Consider the following 15,683-nt stretch of genomic DNA (forward strand, 5'->3'; position numbering starts at 1 on the left):
GTCTGTTTTCACTCAACCTAGAAGAACCCAGATTACTCTTGAGAAATCTGGAAACCCTATTCATGTAAATTCATGCAGAAATGCTGCTGATCTGAGGAATCAGAGTTCTCTGCTCCACTCAACCACATGTTCTAACAGCATACATATGTTTCAGTTTTAACTTCAGTAAAATATTAAACGTATTGTGATGTTCTGATGCTACTTTGTCTCTGTGTGTAGTAATTCAATTTATCTGCTGTACATACTTTTTTTGCTGTCAGAATCTTTCCCATTTTGTATATTCAAATACAATATATGTACACTTCAGAAAATATCTCTTTCTATGCAGAAGTCTTGTTTTGGAATCAGCTTTCTCTAATCCCCTACCTTGATTAGAGAAACGGGAAAACTACTTCCATACATGACATTACTTATGGACCACTATTGTGTAAATTCAGATTTATTTTTTTGTTGTGTTTTTTTAAACACAACATATAACAAGTGACAGGGAGTGAAGTCATCGGACAAATAAATGAGCATTTGTTAGTGTACAAAGTGGGAGGATTATATATATTCCTATCACAATTTAGCACTTAGACATTTAGCAAATTTAGCATTTAGAAATGTCCTTAGAGAGATGGTAAATTCATAATCGTATGATTGTATGCGAACAGGATTGCAATAAAACCCACATGGGACCCTTAACTGCCCCTGGGCTGCACTGTTTGCACCACCCACAGTCCGGTCATTGGTGAATACAGAACAATTTATACAGATAAATGCACACAGCCCGTACTCAACAATTGTGCTGCTGATGTCAAAAACCGATGGTCAGGTTCGCCCTCAGCGTGGCCCATCATCCGACCTTTTAATGAGAAAGAAAACATAGTGGTCTTTCTATTGAAGAGCTACCAAATCACAAAACTGAAGAAAAGCCGTGGTTGGCCTGGGCGTGCTTCACTCAAGACAAGAGTCAGCCAATCAGAAGAGATTGATACCAGTGTGTTTCACAGCCAGTTCACAGGCAGCAGTTACTTAGAATTCTGGAGTGTTTCCCCTTGAGTTTGTTTCACTTGTATATATGAGAACCCATTAATTGCTCCCGGGTGTGGACCAAAACAGATGAACTGAAACCTCCCTCAGAGTGGGAGGGGGGCGGGCAGTTGGTGTTTTTCACAACAAATTCTGAAATGCTTCATTTGGAGAATGTGATGTAAATGTAATCTGTCAGAAATCAGATGCAACATGAGGAAGAATCATCCACAAATGCTGCTGTTCATCCAAGAAAGAAATGCTTTTCACACATCAGATTTATGCCAGTTTAAGGAAACAGCAGCTCCTACGTGGCTTTTGTTAATTAGGCTTCATTTGAAAGTGTGCCACGATAAATTTAAGTGAACCGCTGTAATAAAATAAAGTAACAACTCGTCTGCTTATTTACATAGCAGTAAAAGGACTGTAGGTCTGACTGCAGCCTTAATTAATTGGCCCACGTGACAAGCAGATTAATTGTTGTACTCGCTGGTTTCGAGACAACCCTGCAGTGTTTCCCAGAATGCCACGGTGTTTCTTTTTATCTCCCGAATAAATCACCCACCCAGTATCAGATTATTGATTTGACTTTTTTTCTTTGTCTTGTGTATCTTTGCATCTCGTGTTTTATCTTTCTGCGTCTCCGTCTCCAGGATCCCTTACTCAGCAGCATCTTCCCCCCAAGAGGGCCAAAGGCGGGGGGCTCGTCTCTTACCATCAGAGGCCGTAGATTGAGGACTGGACATCCCAGTGAAGTCAGCGTCCTGATCGGAGGAGTGCCTTGCAAAGTGTAAGTGTCTCTAATGGGTGACAAAATAAAAAGTGTGACCGAATAATTGTGTGGAATTTATGTTCATAAAGTGGTTTAAAATGTATTTATCGGCACAGGCTACACATCCAGGAGGATCAGATCAGCTGTCTGACCCGAGGCAGCAACAGAACAGGAGAACACAGCATCACTGTGCGGTTTGGTGGAGCAGAGCGGCACCTGCAGGGTCTGGTGTACCATTACACCCCCAACCCGAACATCACAAAGGCTGCACCATCCAAGAGCTTTCTCAGGTGCGGTGGTGTAATGTAACTTTGTACTTTTACTCAACTACTATTTGATATATATATTTTTTATTGCACTACTTTTCGCATTAAGATTGTATATACAAATATTAAAAATATTCCACATTCTTAGATTAAACTACCCAACAGTAAAAATATCAGTTAAAATAATCTGTTCACAGAAATCCACAATGATATGATATCTGATGATAAAAGTCTTACAGGAGCCACCCTTAATTAAATGAGTTATTTAATTTTGGACACTTAAAATAAAATACTTGCATACTTTTTCTTAACATTTTTAATGCAGGAGTTTGTATAGGAATGCAGTTATACATTTTGTTAGTGCAAGTGGTGGTTAATAGATACTTTGGTAGTAAAAGTGGAATACATTGTTACACAGCACCTTTATTCAATGAAAGATTCCGGACATTTCTAAGGTTGGAGATGGTATAAATGCTCCTTGTAGTCTTTTTTTGGAGGAAAAACAAACAAAATGTGAATATTTAGGGGGTTAACATTTAAAATCAGTTTTGATTAATGGCAGTATCTCAGGCAGTAACATCTCTTAGAGAGAAAACAAACAACAAATATGCATTTTTTTTTTCTTTTTTGGGGTTTCATCAGTTTACAATTTTTATATATTTAGATAAAGATTCAGACATTTGGTTTTACCATATTTTCACTCAATTAACTAATTTATTAAACTGTATTCTGAAACATATTTCAATTCGTTGGTTTTGTGCTGTTTCAAAGCTAAGCATAAATAACACAATGACTGAATCTGTTATTTACTTATTGATTAGTCTAAAGCTAGTTAAAGATAAAAACACCAAGTTAAAAAATACCAGAATCAATGTTTAATATATCCACAACAAGATGATTAAAAAATGTTCCATGTAATCGTTTCTATAGAAACTGGAAGTTCCATTGCTCGACTTTTTGTTAAGTTATCTCTTGAGAGATGATGCGCATGGACACAACAAATACTCCTATATTACAGTGAATTTTAAGCTACATTGTATGTTTGAATCATAGTAGAAGAGTGGGATAATCTCAAAGTGAAGGCTAATGTAATTTTTCTTCTTCTTTCCCACCTCTGTCCCCTGCAGCGGAGGCAGAATCATCAGAGTTTCCGGTCACAACCTGGATGTGGTCCAAGAGCCGAAAATGAGGGTCACCCTCAGCCCTCCTGATACGCTCCCTCCCCGGAGGAGAAGGAGCGTCAACAGGAAGAAGAACAGAAGCCTGACAGGAGGACAGGATCACCGGGGTCCACTGAGGAGATGGAGGAGGATAGTTCCAGAGGCGGACTGCCCACAGGGTACCCTCTGTCACGTCAAACAGGTGCGTTTATGTGACTGTACAGAAAGATACTCATTTACTGTGGGCATTTGTTTTACCTGTAAAATATGTAAGGCTAAAAATATTCCTATGTTCTCTTTACACATTTTTTTTTTGTTGTTCAGTACGAGTCTCACTGCACAGTAAACAGCTCCTCCCTCATCTTGTGTCCGACTCCCGCCGTGGGTCCAGAGGCCAGGAGGGCCAGGGTCAAAGTTCACTTCCTGTTGGACAGCCTCCACTTTGACTTCAGCACTGTGGGTAACGAAGTCTTTAGCTATGAGCCGAACCCCAAGCTTTACCCGCTGAACCAGAATGACCCCAGCAAGCCGTACCACCACAAACCTGGCAGCATCATCTCTGTGGAGGTGGGTGGTCGTAACCTTTTAGCCTGTTTACACTTTCTCATACGTCCTGAGTCCAATCACAAGTGGACAGCAAGTACAGGCGTGAACGCTTCCGGGATGCATTGAGATCTGATCCGCTCAGACCACGTCCGGAGGTGGACTGGGACGCACGTTCTTCTAGCAGTGTGAACGTAAATGCATCCTGGGCCATATTAAAGGACCACCTACTGAACTGATGTCCTCTGAAAAAGCAATAGAAATATCCAAAAGAAAAAATACGCTATGCTGTGTGATTCTGCCGAGCTCAGCGGAACATTACAGTGTTCCTGCAAACTGAAGTGGTGGCAATAAAGCAGCTGTTTACTAAATACACACGGCTGTCTACATGAGGCTGGTTTCACCAAAGCTTCATGGCTTTAGTTTTGTTGTGTTCTTTTAATTTACCTTTTCTGGAATTTCTGACACATCAGACCCAAAGCTGTGGAAGACCCGCTGCCTGCTTGCACAGTTTACAATGAATTAATCTGAGCACGAATCAAGGTGATCGGTTGCCCTGACGGTTGAGAATGACAAACTCTAGTGTTAAACGCCACAGTAAAATGACACTGGAGTTAGCAAGGATGTCTCATTTTGTTAAATGGTCTCTAAGTGTTCACATGTTCATGCATTTGTTTGCTTACTTAATATACGTATCCATTTAGATATAGTTTGGGCAAGTGAGATGCGATCATAAGTGATCACTCGAGATGTACGTGTAGACGCACAATAACAACAGATGTACTTGGAGTTGGCCACTTGTGATCGTATCACCCGGGAAGCACGTTATATAAACGGGAACTTTTATTAAACCGACTTGACTTTCTTCTTTCCACTCCAGATTATATTTATGAAAAAAAATCCCCTCTCTTATAAATCAGCCTCTAGATTTAAGAACAACTTTTACCTCAAACTGAAAGCTTCTGCAACAGTACTGTAATTATCAACACAGACATATGCAAGTGATATTACAGTATCACAGTTCAACTCGGATTAGTCATCCTTTATGTCCTCACTTCTAGGGAGAGAACTTGGATCTAGCCATCTACAAGCAGGAGGTGGAGGCTCGGATAGGAGAGGGCTTGTGTTCGGTGAAGACCCTGACACACAACCACCTGTACTGCGAACCACCAGCCCAGCAGCCCTCAGTCACAGTGAGCAAGAAGCTCATGGATGGCATGGACAGTCTACCCGAGTTCACTGTGAGTACCACAGAACCTGGAATCCAAATGCAGTGAACATTACTTTCAGTGTGACCCGACTGTAGCTCAGCACCCTCGTTGAAGCCCGAGCAGTGTCTGGGCATTTTTTTTATTTGTATTTTTTTGCTCCAGTCACATATTTACATACTGTGGGCTCATTTATCAGAAATTTCTGCACCTCTGTGAAAGTAAATGTATGTAATACATGCATATGTTACACGTATTGAACTATTTGCAACCTCTACAAACTTCTCTCTGTCCTCTTCGTCCTATCGCCTCTGTGCTCCAGCCTGCAGTTCAGTCTTTGTCATCTGACTGTTGGTCAGAATCTAGATTGTGCAAATGCTTTATTTGTAGCAAAACATTTAAATGAGACGTGGAAAATAAGTGAGATGAAATAGCACTATTTGGTTAAGGATCATCATAAACTTAAAGATCCAACAATAATTTCTAATTTTACAATTTCTCTTAAATGGTGCAATTTTTGCAATAATAAAAAAAAAAGAAAAAGAATCCCTTACAATTGTACTGGCAAGTTGTGGGCTTCAGAGGAAGACTAAGGATTTAGGATTCTTCTTTTAAACTGTCTAATTTTGTCTAACGTGATCTTGGTAGCCACACCAAAACATTTAACCCCTTTAATCTGTAATTGTTCTCTCAGGTGAGAATGGGGAATCTGAACTTCTCCCTGGGCAGAGTGCAGTACGACAGCCAGGCTCAGTCTACATTTCCTCTGGAGGCTCAGGTGGGAGTCGGGGTGGGAGCCTCCATTGTGGCTCTCATCGTGCTCATCATAGTGCTTATATACAGGTAAACATATAAACACCACAGTTCCACTGATTTAACTTATTGGCCTCAGCAGGCTACAGTTGATGTTCAGCCCTACATGGCATTTCTTTCGGTAACTGTCCCATTCTTCTTCTGTTGATGCACTTTATTTCTTGGTCTCAATGTTGTCTATGCATAACTGTTTGTCAGGAGAAAGAGCAAACAGGCCATGAGGGACTATAAGAAGGTGCAGATCCAGCTGGAGAACCTGGAGACCAGTGTGAGAGACCGCTGTAAGAAGGAGTTCACAGGTACAAATCCACTCTTTGTTACCAACTTGTAGATCATGCATCCTCTCAACGTAAGATAAAACTGAGATCTTGATCCCTTTTAGACCTGATGACAGAGATGATGGACATGTCCAGTGATTTGGTGGGTTCAGGGATCCCCTTCCTGGATTACCGGGCATACGCCGAGCGCATTTTCTTCCCTGGCCACCAGGAGTCACCACTGAGACGAGATCTGGACATTCCAGAGAGTCGAAGGCAGACGGTGGAGCAAGGGCTGGTTCAGTTGTCCAATCTGCTCAACAGTAAACTCTTTCTCACAAAGGTCAGCCAACACAGTTGTCTTTTATTAAATAAACTATTTGTGTGCACGTTATATGTGGATGGAGTTTTAACATCATGTTTGTTTAAAGATGATAAAGTAAAAGTAATATAATTTTCTCCTTTTCAGAAGCGGTAAAACTGATTTGACTTGACTGCTATCTTTGACATAAATGTGCTTTTTCCTGTAAACTAAACAACTTTACTTCACATCTCATCCCTGTTGTCTCCAGTTTATTCACACTCTGGAGGTCCAGCGGACATTCTCCCCCAGGGACCGGGCCTATGTGGCCTCTCTGCTGACCGTGGCCCTCCACGGTAAACTGGAGTACTTTACAGACATCCTGAAGACGCTGCTCAATGACCTCGTGGAACAATATGTGGCCAAGAACCCCAAACTGATGCTGAGGAGGTGAGGAGCTTTTTCAGTTATCCCTGATAGCGAGTTAAGGACGTTTGTCATCCACAGATTGTTTATGTGTACACCTTTTTTTTTTTTTTTTTTTTTACAGAACTGAATCAGTGGTTGAGAAGCTCTTGACAAACTGGATGTCCATCTGTCTCTTCACCTTTCTAAGGGTATGTGGTGCAGTATATTACACCTGACTGATCAGCAAATGAAATACACACACACACACACACACACACACACACACACACACACACACACACACACACACACACACACACACACAGCAATCACACCCTCCAACACACCATGTTATAATGATTATTTTTTATTGTCTAGTACACCAACTACATTTTAGTTTCGTTTTGTGTTATGTGCATCATGTACATCATGCATTATTAATCTGTAAGGGTTATAGTTAATTGTAATAATGACATCCTCAGTGTTTCAGTGCACTGATGTCATTTTGGAAATCGATGCATATTATTAAACTGTAAAGTATCCTGACCGCATTACATATTCGTCACAAGTGTTTGATGTCCAAATTTCTGCCAATATAGTGATATCATATATTGTTTTTTACTTCTTAATATCTTTAACTGCATCAGCCCCAAAGACATTTTTTCAAATGTTGAAATTGTGATCGACACCTTACAGTGGCCTTACCTCATTTTCGTTCAGAAAAGTTTTTCATTGGCTACTCAACAAATCACCCATACATTGTAAGCACAATGTGTACCACTACTTTACACAGTTTAGAAATGTCATATGTTTATATAATATGTGCTAAAATTAATACACCTGTACGGCTGTCTTATTCTTATGTTGTTGTTTTTTTTTTCTACAAAATTAGAATGCCTTTCTGATCAGTTATTCCATAAGAATCAATAATGTTAATTAAGTCAGAAATATTCTGCATTTAAAAAAAGGTTCCCAGAAAAGCTTCATCCAAGTTAGTGTAAATAAAATGTTGTCAGTCATTAAGGGTGCTCGGTCTTGGCTGCCCAGAAGTAAGGACAACCCCTCGGCCCTGAAATAACTCTTAAATGAATTAATTCTTCATGCTTGGCCAGGAATCAGCGGGGGAGTCTTTCTACATGCTGTTCAGAGCAATAAAGCACCAGGTGGACAAAGGACCTGTGGACGCTGTGACGGGAAAAGCCAAGTACACACTGAATGACAACCGGCTGCTACGAGAGGACGTGGAGTACCGAACGCTGGTCCGAACACACACATGCTGTTAGATTGTTAATGCTGGTCCATGTCTAACACTGATTAAGAGGCAGATCCTGTACTTCAATAAAATTACTATTACAGTAATATAAAAATAACTTCATTACAAGTAAAAGTCCTGCATGAAAAAAATCCTAAGTAAAAGTATTAAAGTAAAAGTACTGAAATCCTGCCAAGTAGTGTATGTGTAACACTTCTATCCATAACCAGCCATCCTGTCCATCTGTCTAGACTTTAAATGTCGTGATGGCGGCTGCAGGCGCCAGCGGAGGCACCACAACGCAGACGGTACCCGCCAAGGTCCTGGACTGTGACACCATCACCCAAGTGAAGGAAAAACTTCTGGAACAAACCTCGAAAGGAACTTCCTTTTCCCAGAGGCCACACATTGACTCATTACATCTTGGTAAGTTGAGTTTATTTTATAAACGACTGTTGGTCAGATAGAGCAGTTGGTCAAATTAACTTTCATCTTATTGTAAATGTTCAAACATAAGAATATATCCTGTTTTTAGCTTATCTTTTATATTTATTATAGTGATTGCATATTTGGATATGCTCTTGTGTACATTAATCTTTTTTTTGAAGGGGTTCAAACTTCTTTCGCTTTTATATCCAAATAGGTCATCCATGTAAATAATGTCAATTTCGAAAAAAAATGTTTTAACAAGGTCATCTGCGAGTGGGCGCATTTACCTACACTGTATATAGAAATGGGCACGGTCTCCAGGTCTGAAAAGTGGAGCCAATGCAGAAGAGCTGTAAAGTGCAATATGACTGAGGACCAGCAGAAGCTGGCCCCAAAGAATCTCTGCATCCAATAGAGTTCCATTCATAGTGTCAACTTTCATTAAATCAAATTTTTTTTCCACACCATTATGGTATCATTTGCTAATTCCACTCCCTCTGATCAGTTTTCTAGTTCTGCTGAAAATAATTCTATAATTAGATATTAGGCATACGTTTGGGGGCGTGCCTGGTTTGATTGACATGTTGAGGGTGCAGTTTGGTTTCCAATATAGATTGGCAGGAAAAGTTGGCCCTGGGTTCTCAGTCAGATCCCTCTTCGCTCCATTGTGGTCCATTGTGGCTCCAAAAAAACAAGATGGCAATGACCAAAACAGACTTAAGGCTTTAAAATAGCAGTTCACAAACCAACGGGTGGGTTGCGACTTGATATTTACACATTTTCCGCTGTGATATTTTTAGTGTGAAGCTACAGGCTGCGAATATCACCAGTGACAGTCAAAAACTAGTTACTAATAATTTTAGGACCTTTCAAAAGTTAAACACTGAACAACTTAACAAATTCAATCCTGGATTTATTTAGGATAACATGCAAAAATCCTACATCTAATTTCAAAAGTCTAAAAAGAATTCATAGACCCAATGTTAACACCTAAATTTCAATGTTTGAATATATAGGCCTGGCCATGCACCATTAAGGACTGTTTTCAGTTGTTGCATCCTAATCAATTCAGACCTTGCGGTTAATTTAAAAACGACTGGATCAGCCTTTAACACACCTTTAACATCTATAGGTGGCTGATTAGTCCACCATTCAGAGTGCCTGAACAAACATTAATGCAAATAGGGTTTACAAAATAATCACAGAGAAGACTGAAGCTTTGAGTAATTGTGCATGAGCCAAGCTTGCAGCACCCCTAAAATGAGTGAATATGTAAGTGTGGAGCCCTGCCCTTGTTTTTACTAATTTGTTCTCCAGATGGCCACTACAGTACGACAGTATTTCTAAGGAGCCTGGGTGCCACACACTGCTTATTGTGTTTGTTTTTGAGTGAGAAAGATGCGTAACTGTTTTTGGTTTGTTAACACTTTGCACCCCTACATTGTTTGCATGAGCTCACTAAGTTCAAAGTTCCCAATGATGCTTGTTGTAATAAGAAATTAACTTAAGTCTGGAAACTTCTGCTGTGGAAGAGGACATCAGGAGGGCTTCACACATTCAGCTCATTCCATTGTGCACTTAGACAATCACAAAAAGATAAAAACCTGAACTATCTCTTATTGGATTTGGACTTAAGGTGAGGCAATACCCCAGCAAGAAGTAATATGTGGTACACGCAGAGTAACAGCATGCTATACACGTTTGTTTTGTTGTATTACTGAAAGTCCTAAGCTGCAACATGAGCAGAAGTATCAGATCACATAAACATTTTGTTTCCCCCCAGAGTGGCGTGCAGGTGTTGCAGGTCACCTAATCCTATCAGATGAGGACCTGACATCAGTAGTACAAGGCTCATGGAAGCGCCTCAATACATTGCAACACTACAAGGTTAGTGCAAGTCACAAACATTCACACACAAAACACGCACATCAGCCTAGCAGCTGCAGATTAAACCACCATTTGTCTGTAAAATGTATAAACTATGTTAAAGTTTTAAAGTTGTGATACGGTTGTGTGATGCAGGTCCCTGATGGGGCAACAGTGGCCCTCGTCCCCAGAAACACCAAACATCACCTCCACGACAGCCACGATTACATGCCTGGAGAGAGTGAGTGTTTTCTGTAGCCACACAGCAGTTTTCAACAGATATATGATTTTGATACAAACAAATGTGAAAAGGAACTTCATGACTTTCTATAATGCAGACAAAGAGGCTACAAACACAAAAGCGAACCCCAAATAGTGTGCAGCTGCTCAGATAATAAGTGGTTCATCTTGTAAACAAAACTGGTTGGTAAGTGCAGGATGAGGATTTCTTGCATAAGTGTTGTTTTAACCCCGTGGTCTGATATTGAAGCCTGCACTGTGCACAACTTAACAAGAGACAGGAATATGAGCTGAGGGTAGAGACCGTCATGAAAGTGCAAGCAAAATGAGCAATGAGCGTTTTTCATTTAATTTTATTTAATTGCATTTTATGCACGAGGCAAATTGTGCATTTATCTCTTCACACTATATGTGCAATCTCATTCTGTTAATATCAAATGATGATGAAATTTCACCTGAACACACCCAAACATGGAAAATGACTGTACACAGTTCAAATTAGAAAGGGAAATTGAAAATAAATATGGTGAATATATAAAATCTGTTTTATTATTCAGGATAATGAGTCATAAATTAAAGAAAATATATTAAAAAAAAATTCTAGCATTTACCATTATCACATCAACATGTCGGTATGTGTGGATCGGCAACTATGTCTGGATGTAACTACTATATGAGCTGATGATGATCAGCGCAGACTTTCCTGCAGTCATGAGCAGCTAACAGTCTAAACGACCAGTGGAGGTCGCTGTTTGACTGTGTATAAATATACAGAACTGTGTTACTGTGTTATTTTACTATGAATAGGATGAAATGTAAAGCTGAGAGACAATCAGCTGTACAACAAGCACGACTTAATAAATGTATATTTTGAATCAATTTTGGGTCCAAATCATAAAAAAATGATTTTAACAAAAATAAACTTTACATTGTGATGTTACATTCATCACCTTTGCTTTTGAATAGGCCTTGTTTAACTTTTCCTCCATTTGCAGCCACACTCATCCTCCTGTTTGTCCCCTCCCACCAGAGACCCCTATGCTGGATGATGGGGAGGAAGGAGGAGTGAGGCTCTGGCATCTGGTCAAAGCCAGCGAGGAGTCGGAGCTGCCCAAGCACAGGAGAGGCAGTGTGAGGGAGAGGGGTGGGGAGAGAGCCAAGGCCATCCCCGAGATCTACCTCACCCGCCTGCTCTCCATGAAGGTAAACCTCATGATCTGAACGGGATCCATCAAGGTGGTGCTCACTCAGTCATATCTTAAAGGGTTTTGCATACTAACACGTGTTTAGTTGTTTGGTTGTGGATTATCCACAGTATTTATACAAAATATGGAGTGAGCACCAACAACAAGAATGTAATTTATGTGTGATGCCCTGAGACATTGCAAATACCAAGATAAATTGCACATTAGTGGGGCCCTGGGTGTTGACATTATCACAGAGGAATACACAAAGACACGAATGAAATTTGCAAACGAGAGATAATACACAGAAAAAGACACCAGCAAAAAGTGCAGTTAATGCTGTATTTTCTTGGATGTGTTTTCTCTCTATGGCACTGTTCTTGTGCTGTACTGAGCTGAGCTTCATACATATAAACCAACTGGCATGCCGGCTGACCTAAATGGTCACGCATAGAGATCATTAAGGCAGTTAGTAAAATACTAAAGTGGCTAATTGCTGTGTTTACTTTCAGTTGGAATTTTGTGAAAAGGTTTCATGCTTTTTTGGGGGGAAATCTGCAGGGAGCTCAAGATGCTGAGTGCAAAGTTCGTGTGACACATTGAGCCACAATAGCCGTATTAATAGGAAATATACTAGGTTGAAATAAACAATATTGTCTTTTAAATGAGATCCTTTAAATTACCCTTTAAATGCCTTTGGCTTTCAAACATCTCATGATATAGGCTTTCTATTATAACTGTCACTTAAAAAAATTTCCCCTCGGGGATTAATAAAGTACATACCTACCTACCTACCTACCTACTGCCCAAGCTGAGAAAACCCTGATGATATCGCTATGACAACATCATGTTTTTTTTTTCTCAGACGTATGCTATTTTAGTGCTACAGAGGATATTATACAACTGCTTCCACAGGCCTGGAAACTGAGCTTCATGTGTAAAATAAGTGGATTGCTTCTTGAATGAAAGTATCTTATCTTTGTTTGATGGTTTATTTATCTCCGTCACTTTCTCTGCTCTATCTCAGGGCACTCTGCAGAAGTTTGTGGATGATTTATTTACTGCGATCCTCAGCACCAGCCGTCCCGTACCTCTGGCTGTCAAATACTTTTTCGACTTGTTAGACGAGCAGGCTCTGCAGCACAACATCGCGGATCCCGAGACCATTCACATCTGGAAAACCAACAGGTAACTGGACAGCAGCCGCTTAAGAAGGTCGGGGTGTTAGGAGATAGACCAACATCTGGTGGGCCGCCATGTGAGAAAATTTGTAAACATTCTTCAAGAGGAATTTTATCCAAAGGTTTGAGATGCTCCTCTGTCAGTAAAGGCTTCCCACACAGAACATATGGAGCACAGCGTTAGTTCAGGCAGGCCACGAAGTCAAGCTCAGCTCTCTTGATAGCTCAACAACTGTTCCCGAGCCTGGCACACATCAGCTGATCCCGAGGCCGGCCCACATAAGCTGTTCCCCACTGTTTTAAACTCCTTTTCAGTTTCCAATTGAACAGGAAAAGTCCACTCTCATGTACTGACACGTGTCACCATGGTTACTAAATAATCTTGGATAAATCTATGACTAAATTGGCTATATATGTCTCATACAGCAGTTTCACGCTTCTATCATAACATCTTATGGTTGATCTTTGTTCTTCCACATCATGAACAAACCTCCAGGTCATCTATGAAGCTGTTTTTCAGACACCAGAGTTCAGCTGACAGCTTTCACGCCATTCCAAATAAACCTAACTAAAAGGGCAAATGCTCCAGAGTATGTTGAATTCCAACTAAAGGTCTGAAATCACCATGAAAGACCCACCGATGCTTCTTTTCTCTGATTTATAATATTGTTTTTATTGGATATATAAATATGCTTACTAGATATCTATTATAATCCCTGGATCACTACTTACATGTGCCTCCATTTTATTGCCTTGCCAGTTTACCCCTGCGCTTCTGGATCAATATCCTGAAGAACCCACAGTTCATCTTTGACGTGCAGACCTCAGACCATGTGGATGCTGTCCTGTCCGTCATTGCCCAGACATTTATGGATTCCTGCACCATCGCTGACCACAAACTGGGACGGGTGAGCTTATCCTACCAAGGCCCTGCCAAGAGGATACACTATTACTGTACACCACTAAAATAAACAATCCAAAACCACTAGGTAAACACTACAGGGAAGTCATGATAATGCTGAACTTTAACGTAAAACCATGCTGACTCGATACAGTATTTGGACATTACATCTCCATGCATGGATGTACTGTGCAAAGGAAGTGATGGGAATGTGAATTTATTCAGTGACAGTAACTAACATTAATAGCGATGAATATTTTAAGATTGAATCTTCTTTTTCTCATTCTGAGACTGTGGCCATAAAGAGCCTACAATTAGTACCTGTTTTATATAATATTCAGGACACGTTTCTCCATTTGTCTTCCTTGCACAGGACTCACCCATCAACAAGTTGCTGTATGCCAGAGACATCCCGCGCTACAAGCAGATGGTGGAAAGGTAAGAATATGGCAGCCAGCCGCCCCACTGACCCCGGGCTTAAAAAAACTCTCTGGAAGGCAGAGGAGTGGGTGGAGGGAGAGGTGGGTAGGAAGAGACTGAGGCCCAGGACAATCTGTCAGTGCCAGAAAGAGGGTAGACTGCCTGCGAGGCTTCCATGCATGGATGGTCTGGGAGCAGACTGCTACACTTACTACTGTCTGCTGCACATTAAACCCTGCAGATCACACTGGTGATATATTAAAGCTTAGCTCGACAAGATTTTCTGTAGCAAGTTTTACAAGACTTAGTTGTCGTATCTCCTACACATTCTCTACAAAGAGACTCGTCCTATTTTCTCTTCTGAAATTAAATGAAAATAATCAGAAGAGAGTAAAGATATGTCAGGGATGGTAAGTATGATTATGGACATCACTGGCTGATGATTGCTGGATTAGGGCGGCACGGTGGTGCAGTGGTTAGCATTGTCGCCTCACAGCAAAAAGGTTCCGGGTTCGAATCCGGTCCTGGGCCTTTCTGTGCGGAGTTTGCATGTTCTCCCTGTGCTTGCGTGGGTTCTCTCCGGGTTCTCCGACTTCCTCCCATCATCCAAAAACATGCACCTCAGGTCAGGTTACCTGGCGCCGCGCTAGTGGCAGCCTGTTGCAGCAGCTCCCCCCTGAGAGCCCCCCTGCTGTAGTGAAGAAATTTCCCCTCAGGGATTAATAAAGTGAAAAAAAAAATTAAAGAGTATATTACCAACAACTGAAAATTGTTCCTAATGTCAAAATGTACCCGTTTTAGTGTCTTTCAGCTCACCGTTTTTACAGTCAACAACTTTACTGTTTAGTTTAATCGGACAATTTGCATCAGTAGGTCTGTCACAATTGTTGCCTAATCAACTGATCCCTATTATTTGAGCAGACTTTTTGCATAATCGTTACAATCATTTCCATTCATCTGTTTAAAAACACCTCAATGACACTAACAGACATGTCATGTTTCCATCAATGTTTCCTGCCTCCTGCTATTGTTTACAGGCACTTGAGTGAAAAATGAGCACCGTCTTAGTGTAGTGGGTTTTTTTTGTCGGTACCTCCTATTATTGGTCATTTCTTTGCATATTTCATTAATAGACTTTGTATATTTGTTACTTATGTCATATCTGCCCTGTGCAATTTTTGTTTACAAAGCCTAAAAGGTAAACATGTATTTTTTTTTTATATATGTTTCATTATTCAGTGCCATTCAATGTCTCTTTTCCTTCATAAAGTGTATTATTAGATTATAATTAGGCTTATGCTTTAATAGTGCCATGTAAGGAATGGAAAGAGACAATAACATTTTTTACTAACAATTATTTGCATGAAAATGAATGGTCAAGTGAAAGTTAACAGTGTCAGAGCTGTTTATGTCAGCGAACTTTTGTGAATGTTTGACGTGGAAAAAAGCCACTTCTCGCTAACATGTCTGA

The 15,683-nt window shown here is 40.4% G+C and overlaps 1 protein-coding gene across 2 annotated transcripts in view; it reads left to right on the forward strand.

Moving 5' to 3' along the window:
- plxnb1a (plexin b1a) overlaps window positions 1–15,683 on the forward strand; it is a 70,864-nt gene that overhangs the window by 51,488 nt on the left and 3,693 nt on the right. For both annotated transcript variants that reach the window (XM_069140765.1, XM_069140766.1), the window contains 18 exons: window positions 1,665–1,801; window positions 1,900–2,073; window positions 3,177–3,411; window positions 3,534–3,776; window positions 4,814–4,993; window positions 5,655–5,803; window positions 5,972–6,072; window positions 6,156–6,373; window positions 6,603–6,781; window positions 6,882–6,948; window positions 7,852–7,998; window positions 8,243–8,417; window positions 10,204–10,307; window positions 10,443–10,527; window positions 11,557–11,729; window positions 12,738–12,898; window positions 13,652–13,799; window positions 14,166–14,230. In XM_069140765.1, the coding sequence (XP_068996866.1) occupies window positions 1,665–1,801; window positions 1,900–2,073; window positions 3,177–3,411; window positions 3,534–3,776; window positions 4,814–4,993; window positions 5,655–5,803; window positions 5,972–6,072; window positions 6,156–6,373; window positions 6,603–6,781; window positions 6,882–6,948; window positions 7,852–7,998; window positions 8,243–8,417; window positions 10,204–10,307; window positions 10,443–10,527; window positions 11,557–11,729; window positions 12,738–12,898; window positions 13,652–13,799; window positions 14,166–14,230 (2,741 nt within the window). The remainder of the gene's footprint in view (window positions 1–1,664; window positions 1,802–1,899; window positions 2,074–3,176; window positions 3,412–3,533; window positions 3,777–4,813; window positions 4,994–5,654; window positions 5,804–5,971; window positions 6,073–6,155; window positions 6,374–6,602; window positions 6,782–6,881; window positions 6,949–7,851; window positions 7,999–8,242; window positions 8,418–10,203; window positions 10,308–10,442; window positions 10,528–11,556; window positions 11,730–12,737; window positions 12,899–13,651; window positions 13,800–14,165; window positions 14,231–15,683) is intronic.

Source organism: Embiotoca jacksoni, unplaced genomic scaffold (genome assembly GCF_022577435.1).
Source record: "Embiotoca jacksoni isolate LCO1_2020_lvr unplaced genomic scaffold, fEmbJac1.0.p SCAF_9, whole genome shotgun sequence".
NCBI lineage: Eukaryota > Metazoa > Chordata > Actinopteri > Embiotocidae > Embiotoca > Embiotoca jacksoni.